Genomic DNA, 17,777 nt, shown 5'->3' on the forward strand with positions numbered 1-17,777 from the left:
TGCCAATCCATGAGCATGGGAGATCTTTCCATCTTCTGAGGTCTTCTTCAATTTCTTTCCTCAGTGTCTTGAAGTTCTTATTGTACAGATCTTTTACTTGCTTGGTTAAAGTCACACCGAGGTACTTTATATTATTTGGGTCTATTATGAAGGGTGTCGTTTCCCTAATTTCTTTCTCGGCTTGTTTCTCTTTTGTATAGAGGAAGGCAACTGATTTATTTGAGTTAATTTTATACCCAGCCACTTTGCTGAAGTTGTTTATCAGCTTTAGTAGTTCTCTGGTGGAACTTTTGGGATCACTTAAATATACTATCATGTCATCTGCAAATAGTGATATTTTGACCTCTTCTTTTCCGATCTGTATCCCTTTGATCTCCTTTTGTTGTCTGATTGCTCTGGCTAGAACTTCAAGAACTATATTGAATAAGTAGGGAGAGAGTGGGCAGCCTTGTCTAGTCCCTGATTTTAGTGGGATTGCTTCAAGTTTCTCTCCATTTAGTTTAATGTTAGCAACTGGTTTGCTGTATATGGCTTTTACTATGTTTAGGTATGGGCCTTGAATTCCTATTCTTTCCAGGACTTTTATCATGAAGGGGTGTTGAATTTTGTCAAATGCTTTCTCAGCATCTAATGAAATGATCATGTGGTTCTGTTCTTTCAGTTTGTTTATATAATGGATCACGTTGATGGTTTTCCGTATATTAAACCATCCCTGCATGCCTGGGATGAAGCCTACTTGATCATGGTGGATGATTGTTTTGATGTGCTCTTGAATTCGGTTTGCCAGAATTTTATTGAGTATTTTTGCGTCGATATTCATAAGGGAAATTGGTCTGAAGTTCTCTTTCTTTGTTGTGTCTTTGTGTGGTTTAGGTATAAGAGTAATTGTGGCTTCGTAGAAGGAATTCGGTAGGGCTCCATCTGTTTCAATTTTGTGGAATAGTTTGGATAATATTGGTATGAGGTCTTCTATGAAGGTTTGATAGAATTCTGCACTAAACCCGTCTGGACCTGGGCTCTTTTTGGTTGGGAGACCTTTAATGACTGCTTCTATTTCCTTAGGAGTTATGGGGTTGTTTAACTGGTTTATCTGTTCCTGATTTAACTTCGATACCTGGTATCTGTCTAGGAAATTGTCCATTTCCTGAAGATTTTCAAATTTTGTTGAATATAGGTTTTTATAGTAAGATCTGATGATTTTTTGAATTTCCTCCGAATCTGTAGTTATGTCTCCCTTTTCATTTCTGATTTTGTTAATTTGGACACACTCTCTGTGTCCTCTCGTTAGTCTGGCTAAGGGTTTATCTATCTTGTTGATTTTCTCAAAGAACCAACTTTTGGTTCTGTTGATTCTTTCTATGGTCCTTTTTGTTTCTACTTGGTTGATTTCAGCTCTGAGTTTGATTATTTCCTGCCTTCTACTCCTCCTGGGTGTATTTGCTTCTTTTTGTTCTAGAGCTTTTAGGTGTGCTGTCAAGCTGCTGACATATGCTCTTTCCTGTTTCTTTCTGCAGGCACTCAGCGCTATGAGTTTTCCTCTTAGCACAGCTTTCATTGTGTCCCATAAGTTTGAGTATGTTGTATCTTCATTTTCATTAAATTCTAAAAAGTTTTTAATTTCTTTCTTTATTTCTTCCTTGACCAGGTTATCATTGAGTAGAGCATTGTTCAATTTCCACGTATATGTGGGCATTCTTCCCTTATTGTTATTGAAGACCAGTTTTAGGCCGTGGTGGTCCGATAGCACGCATGGGATTATTTCTATCTTTCTGTACCTGTTGAGGCCCGTTTTTTGACCAATTATATGGTCAATTTTGGAGAAAGTACCATGAGGAGCTGAGAAGAAGGTATATCCTTTTGCTTTAGGATAGAATGTTCTATAAATATCCGTTAAGTCCATTTGGCTCATGACTTCTCTTAGTCTGTCTACATCACTGTTTAATTTCTGTTTCCATGATCTGTCCATTGATGAGAGTGGGGTGTTGAAATCTCCCACTATTATTGTGTGAGGTGCAATGTGTGTTTTGAGCTTTAGTAAGGTTTCTTTTACATATGTAGGTGCCCTTGTATTTGGGGCATAGATATTTAGGATTGAGAGTTCATCTTGGTTGATTTTTCCTTTGATGAATATGAAGTGTCCTTCCTTATCTTTTTTGATGGCTTTTAGTTGGAAATTGATTTTATTTGATATTAGAATGGCTACTCCAGCTTGCTTCTTCTGACCATTTGCTTGGAAAGTTGTTTTCCAGCCTTTCACTCTGAGGTAGTGTCTGTCTTTGTCTCTGAGGTGTGTTTCCTGTAGGCAGCAGAATGCAGGGTCCTCGTTGCGTATCCAGTTTGTTAATCTATGTCTTTTTATTGGGGAGTTGAGGCCATTGATATTGAGAGATATTAAGGAATAGTGATTATTGCTTCCCGTTATATTCATATTTGATGTGAGGTTATGTTTGTGTGCTTTCATTCTCTTTGTTTTGTTGCCAAGACGATTAGTTTCTTGCTTCTTCTAGGGTATAGCTTGCCTCCTTATGTTGGGCTTTACCATTTATTATCCTTTGTAGTGCTGGATTTGTAGAAAGATATTGTGTAAATTTGGTTTTGTCATGGAATATCTTGGTTTCTCCATCAATGTTAATTGAGAGTTTTGCTGGATACAGTAATCTGGGCTGGCATTTGTGTTCTCTTAGGGTCTGTATAACATCAGTCCAGGATCTTCTGGCCTTCATAGTTTCTGGCGAGAAGTCTGGTGTGATTCTGATAGGTCTCCCTTTATATGTTACTTGACCTTTTTCCCTTACTGCTTTTAATATTCTTTCTTTATTTTGTGCGTTTGGTGTTTTGACAATTATGTGACGGGAGGTGTTTCTTTTCTGGTCCAATCTATTTGGAGTTCTGTAGGCTTCCTGTATGTCTATGGGTATCTCTTTTTTTAGGTTAGGGAAGTTTTCTTCTATGATTTTGTTGAAGATATTTACTGGTCCTTTGAGCTGGGAGTCTTCACTCTCTTCTATACCTATTATCCTTAGGTTTGATCTTCTCATTGAGTCCTGGATTTCCTGTATGTTTTGACCAGTAGCTTTTTCCGCTTTACATTATCTTTGACAGTTGAGTCAATGATTTCTATGGAATCTTCTGCTCCTGAGATTCTCTCTTCCATCTCTTGTATTCTGTTGGTGAAGCTTGTATCTACAGCTCCTTGTCTCTTCTTTTGGTTTTCTATATCCAGGGTTGTTTCCATGTGTTCTTTCTTGATTGCTTCTATTTCCATTTTTAATTCCTTCAACTGTTTGATTGTGTTTTCCTGGAATTCTTTCAGGGATTTTTGCCATTCCTCTCTGTAGGCCTCTACTTGTTTATTAATGATTTCCTGTGTTTCCCTAAGTGTGTTCATGTCTTTCTTGAAGTCCTCCAGCATCATGATCAAATATGATTTTGAAACTAGATCTTGCTTTTCTGGTGTGTTTGGATATTCCATGTTTGTTTTGGTGGGAGAATTGGGCTCCGATGATGCCATGTAGTCTTGGTTTCTGTTGCTTGGGTTCCTGCGCTTGCCTCTCGCCATCAGATTATCTCTAGTGTTACTTTGTTCTGCTATTTCTGACAGTGGCTAGACTGTCCTATAAGCCTGTGTGACAGGAGTGCTGTAGACCTGTTTTCCTCTCTTTCAGTCAGTTATGGGGACAGAGTGTTCTGCTTTCGGGCGTGTAGTTTTTCCTCTCTACAGGTCTTCAGCTGTTCCTGTGGGCCTGTGTCTTGAGTTCACCAGGCAGCTTTCTTGCAGCAGAAAATTTGGTCTTACCTGTGGTCCCGAGGCTCAGGTTTGCTCGTGGGGTGCTGTCCAGGGGCTCTCTGCAGCGGCAGCAACCAGGAAGACCTGTGCCGCCCCTTCCGGGAGCTTCAGTGCACCAGGGTTCCAGATGGTCTTTGGCTTTTTCCTCTGGCGTCCGAGATGTGTGTGCAGGGAGCAGTCTCTTCTGGTTTCCCAGGCCCGTCTGCCTCTCTGAAGGTTTAGCTCTCCCTCCCACGGGATTTGGGTGCAGAGAACTGTTTATCCGGTCTGTTTCCTTCAGGGTCCGGCGGTGTCTCCGGCAGGGGTCCTGCCGCTCCTGGGCCCTCCCCCACGGGAGCCCAGAGGCCTTATACAGTTTCCTCTTGGGCCAGGGATGTGGGCAGGGGTGAGCAGTGTTGGTGGTCTCTTCCGCTCTGCAGCCTCAGGAGTGCCCACCTGACCAGGCGGTTGGGTCTCTCTCTCACCGGGTCTGGGAGCAGAGAGCTGCTGCCGGAAATACTGCTCTTAAGACTAGGGTTCCACACTCCCCAAAGACTATACATGGACTGACCCATGGCTCCAACTGTGTATGTAGCAGAGGATGGCCTTGTTGGATACCAATGGAAGGAGAAGCCCTTGGTCCTGCCAAGGTCGGACCCCCAGTGTAAGAGAATGTCAGGGGGGACAGTAAGGGGATGTGGATGGGGAGGGGATAGGGGCTTATGGATAGGAAACCAGGAAAGGGAATAACATTTGAAATGTAAATAAAGAAATATCCAATAAAAAATAAACTGGAAAAAAAAGAAACACAAGTAAGTTTGAACAACAACAACAAAAAGACAGGTGTTCCATTTATTTTCACATTGCTAGTTCTGTCTCATGAGAACAGAAACAGAATTGAAATCCAATGGGGAAAATGAATGTTACTAAGAAGTAATAGATACCAATGTGGCATTTAAAATTAATTAGGAGGGAACGGACCACTATACTATGGTTTTGCCACGATATTATAATCTAGGGAGCAAAATCAGTCACAAATGTTCAATGAAATGGAGAAATTATTTGTATTTAAAGAGAAAAATTTAAAATGATCATCTTGCACATTTACTTGTAGAATAATTATACATAGAATGCTTCGTTTCTCATGTACTCAGGGAATATTAGAGATGTGCTTCATTTCCCTTGTTTATAGAGACTTTAAATAAACACCTCGTAGAAGGTAGATAAACACAAGCTACAGCATAAAGCCTAATGTTCAATTGTCACAATAAAATACAAGCCAAATCTTCAAAATTTTGGAATTGCTACATTTCTATTGTTTGAAATCAGTATAGGATTCAATAGAAAGAATAAAGTAATGAAGTACAATTAATTTTTCCATAACTTCATTGGCTTCCTGTAATTTGAATTACCTTAGGTCTTTCAACACATAACAAAATTACTGAGGCTCTAACAATCCAGACAAAAGAGCTGAAGCTGCCACTTTCCCGTTCACGGCACTGAGTTTGAGGGAATCCCACTCTTCCTTTCATCATGGACTAGAGAAATGAGTGCCTGAACATAACCTCTTGTCCCTACTGATGTTTTTCCCAGGGATGCATCTGATTTCAGTGAAGAGATAGCAAAGCCATCTTCAAAACTGCTCCCTGAAGTTTCCTTGCCATCAGTCCCAAGTTTTCACTCTGTATTTCTATCTTCCTTCCTCTCCCATGGGAAACTCCTCCGCATTTTGAAAATAGTCATGCTTCACTCCTTCTTTAAATGAGGAAAAAGAATACCCTTGGCAGGGAAGGGAGAGGCAAATATTAAAACAGAGACTGAAGGAACACCCATTCAGAGCCTGTCCCACATTTGGCCCATACATATACAGCCACCCAATTGGACTAGATGGATGAAGCAAAGAAGTGCAGACCGACAGGAGCCGGATGTAGATCGCTCCTGAGAGACACAGCCAGAATACAGCAAATACAGAGGCGAATGCCAGCAGCAAACCACTGAACTGAGAATAGGTCCCCTATTGAAGGAATCAGAGAAAGAACTGGAAGAGCTTGAAGGGGCTCGAGACCCCAAAAGTACAACAATGCCAAGCAACCAGAGCTTCCAGGGACTAAGCCACTACCTAAAGACTATACATGGACTGACCCTGGACTCTGACCCCATAGGTAGCAATGAATATCCTAGTAAGAGCACCAGTGGAAGGGGAAGCCCTGGGTCCTGCTAAGACTGAACCCCCAGTGAACTAGTCTATGGGGGGAGGGCGGCAATGGTGGGAGGGTTGGGAGGGGAACACCCATAAGGAAGGGGAGGGGGGAGGGGGATGTTTGCCCGGAAACCGGGAAAGGGAATAACACTCGAAATGTATATAAGAAATACTCAAGTTAATAAAAAAAAAAAAAAAAAAAAAAAGAACTAATATTTAAAAAAAAAAAAAAAAAGAAAGAAAATAGTCTGTAGGGTGTTCAACTTCACAGTTTCCATTTTATTTTCTTTTAGTGACTTAACCTGAAAGTGTTCCCCTTTTCTGTGCTTCTTTCTCCTGGGAAAGAAATATGATTAGAAACAGTGGCAAAACGTGCACTTTCCTCTGTTATTATGTATCTGGAGCTGATGACCACTGAGGCTGTCATGTGTTCTACGGTTCCTTTAAGAGAATCACACAGGCACCCTCTGTGTGCCCTGAGAATTCACAAGCACATAATCCAGGAACTGCAGAATCAGAACGTGAGCTTTATACATGGATCCCAACAGGTTGCTCATAAGCATGAGGGGCTTGGGTCAATATACAGTCTCCCCCAGATTTGTGTAAATTAACTTTATATTTGAGGATCCAGCTGAGGTTTTTTATTCCCTCTCCCTACAATCTCTCTTCCACAGAAAACCATAATTATTCCTATCAACTGTGAGCTGTTGATGGCATTTATGACCTTGTCATAACTAATTCCATGTTCTTATTTTGGCCCGTGTGGAAATACCCTGGCAAGAAACAACACTTGCCCTCGGCCTTAACTCATGTACATGAACACGTGTTTATTTTGACCTTCTGTAAATGAAAAGCATTTCTGTGAGGCCTGGCAATAAGATTCCTTCAATGCCTTTTGCAAAGTGAGGAGGAGAAGGACAATAAGTGTGAAGGTAGTTTGCTCTGACTCTCGGATACGATGCAATATTACCAGTTTCCATTCTTCCCGTGGGGCACGAGAACTGCGCCCCAAGAGGAAATGGTGGAAACAGCAAAGTAGAGCCTGTTCAAACTCAGGAAATCTCAAAACTTGAGACTGGTAGGAGTAGAACAAGTCACACACCCACCACACCCACCACACCCACCACACCCACCACACCCACCACAACCCCTACCCCCACACACAATTTCCATATCTGCCTCAGAGCACGGTAACCAAGCAACTCCCAACCCCAACCCGGTGATCACATGTAGCCAGTCACATACCCAGCAGCTAGAACGCCTCCCCATGCTAATGAGGTCTCAGTATCTTAGCATTCAGCCAGTGACCTTGTCCCTCCCTGAATATTCTCACCCCAAAACTATGTAACTCTTGGTTCACCCCTAATAAAGTATATGCATTCAAACCCATTCCAAATCAAGAAATATGCAAAAGCTAAGTACGATCGTCCCAGAAATCTGCTTCATTAAAGATCCTTGAAGAAGGCCTTCTCCCCCCCACTCCACAGACACTTGCTCCCAACCAGACTAGGATCCTGCCCTGTTCCTGACTCTGCTCTGTTCTCTCAGCCTGGCGTGCAGTCTCCACACCCTGAGAGGGAGAAAACAGAAGACTGGGAACCACAGTGCTTTTCCCCGATTCTGCTTTATCCTCCTCCTGGGAGTGTGGGGAAACACCCTCATAGAGGCAAAGGGGAGGGAGGAGAGGGAGGCTGTGGATTGGGGGCTTATGGAGAGGTAACCTGGAAGAGGGAGATCATTTGAGATATAAACGAATGAAATGATTAAATTTTTAAAAAGGAAAAAAGAATAGAAGCATTATGCAAACATTTCTGGGTACTTCGCAGTAGCGAGAATTTCTCAGGCCTCCTCTCTCATGAAATACAGCTCTTACGTGTCATCTGAGCAGCTTTTGTCCTGCCTCCCCCTCGATTTCTCTCCATACACACATGAACAGTCCACTTTTGTTGAAGTCTCTCCAGGATGTGCTGTTAAATTTAATATCATAATGAGCTGAATAGATACGCCCCAGTTATTTCTGCCCCACCCCCGATGCCCAAAATCTCAATTTAAAGTTTTTAAAGCAATGGCAATTTTTAAGTAATGAAAAACTTCAAGGGAAATCCTCATATATGCTCCCTAAATCCATTTTTCTTTCATTGTATTTCTGACTACATAAAATGACCACAACTGGGGCTGGAGAGGTAGCTCAGTGGTTAAGAGCACTGACTGCTCTTCCAGAGGTCCTGAGTTCAAATTCCAGCAACCACATGGTGGCTCCGATACCCACAGGTATATGGGCAGCAGTAATTGAACTCGTAGAGTTACTATTTTTAAAAAAGTGCAGGAAGTTGAGAGAGGTAGAAAGCATAGGATAGAGGGAGGTACTGAGGTAAATATGATCAAAATACATGGTATCTATTTATGAAATTCACATAAGTAAAAAACTATCATGTCTAAATGACCATCAAAGACAAGAGGAGACATGTTTATAAACAGAATGGAATCAATGTGTATATTTATACAATAGAGTAATTTTATAATTCTTATGTGCATTCCTCAAAAAAATCTGAGCATTTGCTCTCCTGGTGCCATGTGGCCAGGTCAGGCAAAGCAAGCCTGAGACAATCTTTCCCTGGTACCATGCAGCCAGGGTGGACCAGCTCTTGAGAAAACCCCTGACACCCACATAATTACAGATTTAGAACTCTAAGGATGGAAAATATAAAAAGAAGAAATTTACAAGGAAAAGAATATATTATATGATTCTAATTATACATTCTTCTTAGAGACTGAAATATTTTGAGTGAGTGATTTTCTTGAATAAGAAAGTAGATTAGACAGAAAGACCTAGCCATGAGGAAAACTTTTCCTTAAATTACGGATGAATAAAAACATGCAAATATTAGATATTATATGAAGATCTTCTTCACTGAGCATTTCAAACCGAATGTGGTGGAATGGAATGAAAGTTAACCTTACCAGTGTATATAAGGACAAAAATACAAATTAAACTTAGAAATTATGCTGGGCTTATAAGAGGAAATAGACAGTCTCCTCGGAGGTCACAGCCTCTCTAGCTCTAAGAAGTCACCTTGATTTCCAGTACCAAGCATGATCTCCCTCCTGTTGAACAGACTTTAAATCCAAGGACAGCTGTTGGTTGCCACCAAGATATGAGGGCCACTATTGCACCCTGAACAGAAATCTTGCAATACTGCTCACTGCTGTGGATCATAGGAATCATGGCTGGACAGGATCAGAGGTTACTTTCTTGTATGTTTACTTCTTGTTTACTTGGTAGGAAGCTTGGTGTGTGTGTGTGTGTGTGTGTGTGTGTGTGTGTGTGTGTGTGTGTATAACAGTAACAAAAGGAGATCGTGAATTTGAAAGGGATCAGGGGTGGGGGACATGCGAGGACTTGAAGAGGGGAAAAGGAATGGGGAAATGTTTTTCTAGCTTAATTTTTAAAATCAAGTGAATAGGAAAGATGAAGCTTCACTTGAGTAAAGGTGTATGTGTCACACAAGCCTGGTGATCTGAGGCCAATCTCTGGAACTCAACAGTGGAAGGAAAGAATGAATTTCACGTAGTTGTCTTAAACTTCCCAACATATGCCAACACACATCATGTTTACAAATACAATAACAATACATTTTTAATTAAAATAAAGGATTTATCTGAAATTTTGTTAAATCACTGAACCATGGCAGTCACTGGTTGGTACATTTTTGCTGTCCATATTTTGTAAGAATAAGCATGATGGGTATATTACTAAGAAGAAATGTACAAGAAATAAACAGGGTGCTAAGACAGAGTGAATAGATATGATCCAGAGTTCTCTTTGTCCACATGTTCTTCCCCATGAACTCTTCCTTCTTCTTTATTTGGTAGTGAAACAGTCAGGTTAAGAATGTCTTCAGGCACCCAGAAATGAACCCACACACCTATGGGCACTTGATTTTTGACAAAGGAGCCAAAACCATCAAATGGAAAAAAGATAGCATTTTCAGCAAATGGTGCTGGTTCAACTGGTGGGCAACATGTAGAAGAATGCAGATAGATTCATGCTTATCACCCTGTACAAAGCTTAAGTCCAAGTGGATCAAGGACCTCCACATCAAACCAGACACACTCAAACTAATAGAAGAAAAACTAGGGAAGCATCTGGAACACATGGGCAATGGGAAAAATTTCCTGAACAAAACACCAATGGCTTATGCTCTAAAATCAAGAATCAACAAATGGGATCTCATAAAACTGCAAAGCTTCTGTAAGGCAAAGGACACTGTGGTTAGGACAAAACGGCAACCAACAGACTGGGAAAAGATCTTTACCAATCCTACAACAGATAGAGGCCTTATATCCAAAATATACAAAGAACTCAAGAAGTTAGACCGTAGGGAGACAAATAACCCTATTAAAAAATGGGGTTCAGAGCTAAACAAAGAATTCACAGCTGAGGAATGCCGAATGGCTGAGAAACACCTAAAGAAATGTTCAACATCTTTAGTCATAAGGGAAATGCAAATGAAAACAACCCTGAGATTTCACCTCACACCAGTGAGAATGGCTAAGATCAAAAACTCAGGTGACAGCAGATGCTGGAGAGGATGCAGAGAAAGAGGAACACTCCTCCATTGTTGGTGGGATTGCAGACTGGTACAACCATTCTGGAAATCAGTCTGGAGGTTCCTCAGAAAATTGGACATTGAACTGCCTGAGGATCCAGCTATACCTCTCTTGGGCATATACCCAAAAGATGCCCCAACATATAAAAGAGACACGTGCTCCACTATGTTCATCGCAGCCTTATTTATAATAGCCAGAAGCTGGGAAGAACCCAGATGCCCTTCAACAGAGGAATGGATACAGAAAATGTGGTACATCTACACAATGGAATATTACTCAGCTATCAAAAACAATGCCTTTATGAAATTTGTAGGCAAATGGTTGGAACTGGAAAATATCATCCTGAGTGAGGTAAACCAATCACAGAAAAAGACACATGGTATGCACTCATTGAGAAGTGGCTACTAGACCAAATGCTTGAATTACCCTAGATGCCTAGAACACATGAAACTCAAGACGGATGATCAAAATGTGAATGCTTCACTCCTTCTTTAAAAGGGGAACAAGAATACCCTTGGCAGGGAAGAGAGAGGCAAAGATTAAAACTGACACAGAAGGAACACCCATTCAGAGCCTGCCCCACATGTGGCCCATACACATACAGCCATCCAATTAGACAAGATGGATGAAGCAAAGAAGTGCAGGCCGACAGGAGCCAGATATAGATCTCTCCTGAGAGACACAGCCAGAATACAGCAAATACAGAGGCGAATGCCAGCAGCAAACCACTGAACTGAGAATAGGACCCCCGTTGAAGGAATCAGAGAAAGAAGTGGAAGAGCTTGAAGGGGCTCGAGACCCCTTATGAACAACAATGCCAAGCAACCAGAGCTTCCAGGGACTAAGCCACTACCTAAAGACTATACATGGACTGACCCTGGACTCTGACCTCATAGGTAGCAGTGAATATCCTAGTAAGAGCACCAGTGGAAAGGGAAGCCCTTGGTCCTGCTAAGATTGAACCCCCAGTGAACGTGATTGTTGGGGGGAGGGCGGCAATGGGGGGAGGATGGGGAGGGGAACACCCATAAAGAAATGGAAGGGGAGGGGCTGGGGGATGTTGGCCCAGAAACTGGGAAAGGGAATAACACTCAAAATGTAAATAAGAAATACTTAAGTTAATAAAAAAAAAGTAGTAATAAAAAAAGGATGTCTTCAGGCAACAAAAGTGGACAAGTGGGCAAAAGTACAGACCTCTACATGAGGAGCAGAGTTCAAATCCCAAGAACCCACTTAAAATCCTGATGCACATAATACTGTTTATGGACTTAGTACTTCTGCGAGGACATGGGAGACTAAGACAGGAGAAATCCCAGAAACCCTGGAGCCAGCTATCCTGGAAATCACAAATTAAAAAGGCTAAGGAAACCCTGACTCACCAACACACATATCGCAGTGTTTGTGTGCCCACGTCCATGTGCATGAGTGCACACATAAACATACTGCGCACTCATATACATGAAATTCACAGACACACATTTCATGCCTCTCTCTCAGCCCTGTGTTAAAGAGAAACCTTTGCATCTTTTCTATGATGATGATAATGATGGTGGTGGTGGTGGTGGTGGTGGTGGTGGTGGTGGTGGTGGTGGTGGTGGTGGTGATGGTGGTGCCATCTGAGTTTTACAAGGAGCACTCACAGTGATAGGCACCTATTTTGCTGCCCTTGAACAATGTAGCACAGATTCTTAAATCTTTTCTACTCAGTAACCAGAAATTTATTATAGCAACCAAAGGTCACAGTAAGCACAGCTACTTCATGAAGGAATCGAGCAGCTCTTGCTGTGCTCCTGTAGTGTGTTATTATTTGTAAAAGGTGACCAAGACTAGACTTGGGACACTGTCATTCTAATCCTGGGGATCCTGGGGATCTGTGCACAAGGCTGTTGTTCACACACTGGCTGGATTGAAGACAACTTCACTGAAAGAATGAAGTAGATGCTTATTTGTAAACAATGATAACTGACAACAGGAAATCTAAATATTTGACTGAATAGAAATGACAGTGATGTCACATTAATCATGTCCAGGGGTGAAGAACACACATAATTTAAACATCTTAGTGATAAGTCAAATTTAATCTGCCTTGTAAATATGAAATGTGGTTATGCGATTGATTAAAGCAGAAAATAAACATTGTGAATGGCTGCCCAGAGTAAGGGTTAGGCATTAGTCACTATACATGGTTAAAGATGCCTTACTGGGAAATAGCTTACAAGGTGTTAAATTATATATTAACTTATCACCGAGTGATACTCTAGGTTAGTCCACAAAGTAACTCGACCTGGGTTGTGACCATTTTTTACCAAAAATATATAAAAAGAATTTTTCATATTCACATACCAACCGTGGCTTCTTCATGCTGCCATGATATCTTGTTTGTTCTTCTGATGAAAATCGTGTAGTGGAGTCTACTAAAAAAGTTCACACAGGTGGTTAAAATCAATAATTGGAACAGTCAGAAAATTATTATATATAACCAGTCATTTGAAAGACTTTAAAACTAAGCAAGGAGGAAGAAGAGGAGGAGGAGAAAGCAGCAAGAAGAAAAAAAAAGAACAAAAAGAACAAGAACAAGAAACAACCTTGGACTTTAACAACTAAACATTTAAATTAATGAATATTTATTTACTGGATTAGGAAATATATACAATTATCAAGAATTTCATATACCAAACAGACACACGCTAGGAGGCACAGATGCATGCAAAAGCTGTCCAAGTAAACAGAAATTAATACACACTTAGAAACGCAACTGATGATAATATGGAATCACATGAAGCCACACTACACACTGTTTCTACCTGGGGAGAGGAATGTATCAAAGATTTACTTTCCTACAAGTTCTTACATCTCATTATGCAAACACCTTCTTCCTCAGATGGCAAATGTGTGTCTCTACTATTTTGACACACCTTTTCTTTTTCCTAAAACTCAGCAAAGATTGTGAAGTCTTCCTGGGTTCTCATTCTCCAGGTCAACATGTACTTTTCTCGGAACTATCTTAGAATTTCATCGTCTTTCAAATGTCTCCTCCCCAGTTACTTCTTTAGATAGCTAACTTTTTGCTTCTAGCCTAAAAGTGACAATGTTTATACCCTTCAACAGAGGAATGGATACAGAACATGTGGTACATCTTCTGTGGTTATATGTTTTTCAGTTTTTGACATTATTATATTATTATTATTATCATTGTTGTTATTGTTATTATTATCATTATTCTTTATCATCTTATCATCACCATTATAATTATTTTTATGTATGGGTGTTTTGTCTGCATGTACATCAGAGCACAGAATTAGGTATCAAGTCACACAGAACTGGAGTTTCAAAGGGTTATGGGCTGTCTTGTGGTTACTGGCAATTAAGCCAGGGTGCTTTGAAAGCCCATTCAGTGCTCTTTGTAAAAAGCGTTTCTTATTTGTCCACTGTAATTGTCATCTCAGAGGCTTATTGCTGATAAGCTCACCCTTTATTGTTCTTTTCTGAACTCTAGCTGGCTGGTTCAACAGCTATTCTGGCCCGGACTCCTCTTCAAGCTGACTGATCCAATCTGACTTCTCTCAGTTTCTCACTAACTGCTCTGCTTAGCCTAAAACTAACTCTGGCAGTTTGTCCTGATCTTCTGGCTTCTACTTATTCTCTGGCTTCAACTGCCTCTGCTGACCTGCACTGAACTGCATCAACTCACAAACTCAACTCCATTGCACTGACTCCCCACTGAGTCAACTCCCGACTGACTGACTCGCACCAAACTGCTCTCAAAGGGCTTTTCTTTCCTGTGCTCTTCTCGTGAAAGTTAGACAGATCCTATCTCTGACTTATTCTGTCAAATCTTTCTCTGATCCATCACTTTGTCCCCCAATTAGAAGTCACTTTCAAACATGGCTGCTTTCTTCTATAAACTAACCGTACCTACATAGGTTGTGGTTAAAGGTGTGTACTAAAGGCTTGTCTGTAGTTCAGCCAGAGTAGCCATGTTGCTGGATTAAAATTCCTCTACAGCTCTTAGCCACTGAGCTATCTCTCCAGTTCTTAGTTAGGTCGTCTTTTTGGGTAAGTAGTGTCTCATTTACTTTATCCAATAAGCGTTCACTAAATTCTTACTGGTTCCTGCCCTGGAATGTGTTGGACACAAACGTTCCCATGATGCTCAGGCATAGGCAGTGCCTGAAGCAATTCCTGCAGAATGAGAACGGGCAAGTGAGGAGGTGTGGAAGGTGGAATGAGAGGCGAACTGTTAGATAGAAGAAGCCACTGTCCTTGACAATAACTTGAGTACATATAATACCGTCTATAGCTGCCTGGTATCATTTACTGTAAAGAAACCCCGTCCATTTAAGACTTGGTATTTCTTTCCCAGATGCATTGCCAGCAGTGAGGGAAATAAGGCACCTACTGGCTTTAGGTCCTACCATTCATCTCTGAAATCTTTTGTTGCTTCTATCTTATTTATCTCCTACCTACATTTCTAGCACAACTGACTTTCATCTTGTGAAAGATTTCTTTTCAGAATCCCCTCTAAAACCATGGCATGATTTCCATGTATTTATTCTTTGTAACTTCACCCACTTTAACCTTTGCTCCCTCTTCCTAAACACTCCTCCGTTTCCTAAAATTCTCATTTTAAATAGAAGACTGATGCTCTTTACCCAGTGCAGTTTCTGCACTAACATCTAGTTGTGAATTCTTTCAGAAGTCCGAGAACATACACATACCTGCCGTCACTTAGGACTTTCTGATTCTTAAATATTTATTGGGCAGCTTTCTTTGGTAAAGACGGTGTTCTCCATCTTCCTGTTTCAGTGGGCGCTCCCTGCACAGGCCGTTTGTTTTGGCTGTGAGCCTCGTCTTTAATGGTCGAGCCATCTCGACCAACAATAACTATTGACAGAGTTCTCACCTTTCTCTTGGCCAGCTCCTCTGTGTCTTCTGCTTCTCTCAGGGCCCACAGACACTCGGGCACTCCGCTTCAGCTGAAGCCGCTCGAACATGGGCTGATAAAAAGAGCATCAGTAAGGAGCTGCCAATGTTTCCTAACATTGCCTTTTCCTCCCTCAAAATCAATCACACATAAATTAAAGTCCCGTAGGTAGGAAACCAAAGCCACATTTTGGATATAGATCCTTACATATGCTCTCTAAACACTTCTGTATTTTCTCTCATTTGACAATTGACCATAGAGGTCTAGAGGAGACATAATTACGTAAGAGTCTATGTGGTGCATCTCTGAACAAGAAATTAGCTTCAGGATGCCTGGGTTATTTGCAATAATCACAAAGCATCAGAGTTTTGAAACATGTGTGAAAACACATCTCATTCTCCTCTTTCGGTTACAGAATTAGACGCTGAGATGGTTCTCATGGGCAGAAGTGCTTTTTGTTGCAAAACAAAACAAATGGACAAGAAAAGAGCCTTTCTACCATGTCCTCTTGGGATTTCCCTGATCCTTGCTATAAAATAAAAGCTACAAATATATTAAGAGTCGATGCTTTTAGTCAGGAAAGGTCTGATTACATGGAGACCACATCTTTCTTCGGTTACCAGCTAATTAAAAGCATCAGAAAATTACATATCCCATGCAAGTTTTTAAAATTAAGAAAGAATAATGAAAATTATTTAAAGCATTTATGAATGACAGAACATAGGAACTTTTAAAAACTAAGCTCCTACAGTGTGTCTGGCACTGAGGGCCACGTCTATGTCTTCATGCCATGGGGATGCAAGTAACTGATGGCTATTTTCCTTTCTGCTGCCAAGACAACTGAGGATAGAAAGACACTAAGGGAGAAGTGAAATGCTTTAGTAATCTCTAGATGATGGTGCATTAATGAATAAAATACAGCAACTTCCTCTCCAGTTAATTTGACCAACTGTGAGGCCAAACTCGAATTCTCCCCATCATTGCCTATGTCTCCGTCTGTATGTAGTTCATTTACTGGTCTGTCGTCTTTCTTGTGTGTGTGTGTGTGTGTGTGTGTGTGTGTGTGTGTGTGTGTGTGTGTGTGTGTTCCTTCTGTTCTATATCCATGCTTGCATGCGTCTGTGCCTCTGTGTGCCTGTATAGGTTTCTATCCCTAACAAAGGGCTTTGCTCAGTGTTTGTATAACAGGACAGAGAATGTGGGGAAAGAACAAGGACATTCTACAGTATTATTTAATAGAGCTTTAAAGGGAAGGCATCACCATCTGACCCTGAATACCACTCAAAATGGCAAACAGCTGTTATTAACTACATCCACACATTGCTTCCAATACTTGTGAGATCCGAATTGTTAAAGGTTGCTGTCAGCATGTTGGGTACTGTCAGAAAAATGGTTCTGCAACACACACATATGCACATACATTATTCTGTCCATGGGAATGGAATGGTACACAGCTTGAAATTAATGCAACTGTACATTTAGGTCAGGTTGTGAAGCTGATTACATAAACAAGGCACAGGGAGGTTGCCTAAATTGTCTCTTAAAAGCTGACTAAGCTTCAGCGAGCTGAATGCACAGTAGGATGCCAGGTTAAGTACGTAGTCATAAATGACTTTAAGGCATATTATTGATCAGGCTGCAAGGTCCAGCAAAAGATCAGTCTCTTTGGTATCGAGAGATACTTGGATAAAATTGTCACAATAGATCTCTGTATTCATATATCGTCTTGTTAGAATGCTCAGATATTGGGGATTGTCATCATCACATTAATCAGGTTCAGGGAGGATCGCTCTTCTACTATTCACACTTTAAATTGCTGAGTCTTCCATTCAAATCTGGCCTATCTCCACACTGGGACATTATAGGAATGGAACTCCAGCAGTTAGAAAAGGTTGTGATGAAAGGAATCCAAGGAGAAAGCCGAGAGCAGTTTGGTGACTAAGGATTCTGAAATATGATTCCTGGCACAACAGACAACATGTTCTAAAATTAGATATCGGATACTAGATGTGATCTTATGATCGTGAGACCTGATGCCTCACTAGGGCTGCAGGACTTATAACTGCCTCCGCCTGTTGTAAGCACTCACTAGTAAAAACAGTCTTTTTTTTTTCTTTTTTTTCGGAGCTGGGGACCGAACCCAGGGCCTTGCGCTTCCTAGGCAAGCGCTCTACCACTGAGCTAAATCCCCAACCCCATAAAAACAGTCTTTAAAAGAATGTAAAGTCTCAGGGTTGTTTTGATTTGCATTTCCCTTATGACTAAAGATGTTGAAC

At 41.0% G+C, this 17,777-nt stretch overlaps 2 protein-coding genes across 41 annotated transcripts in view; one reads left to right on the forward strand and one right to left on the reverse strand.

The window, feature by feature from the left end:
* Erich1 (glutamate-rich 1) overlaps positions 1-17,777 on the forward strand; it is a gene marked incomplete at its 5' end in the record, with an annotated part of 52,793,804 nt that overhangs the window by 41,737,686 nt on the left and 11,038,341 nt on the right.
* The window catches only part of Poteg (POTE ankyrin domain family, member G), a 178,154-nt gene that overhangs the window by 51,503 nt on the left and 108,874 nt on the right, over positions 1-17,777 (reverse strand). For 36 of the 41 annotated variants that reach the window (XM_087588848.1, XM_087588835.1, XM_087588830.1 and 33 more), the window contains 3 exon segments: positions 15,481-15,574; positions 12,921-12,991; positions 7,840-7,933 (listed from right to left, as the gene is read on the reverse strand). In XM_087588848.1, the coding sequence (XP_087444974.1) occupies positions 7,840-7,933; positions 12,921-12,991; positions 15,481-15,574 (259 nt within the window). 41 annotated transcript variants of the gene reach the window in all.

Source organism: Rattus norvegicus, chromosome 16, assembly GCF_021556685.1.
Source record: "Rattus norvegicus strain SHRSP/BbbUtx chromosome 16, alternate assembly SHRSP_T2T, whole genome shotgun sequence".
Classification (NCBI taxonomy): Eukaryota; Metazoa; Chordata; class Mammalia; order Rodentia; family Muridae; genus Rattus; species Rattus norvegicus.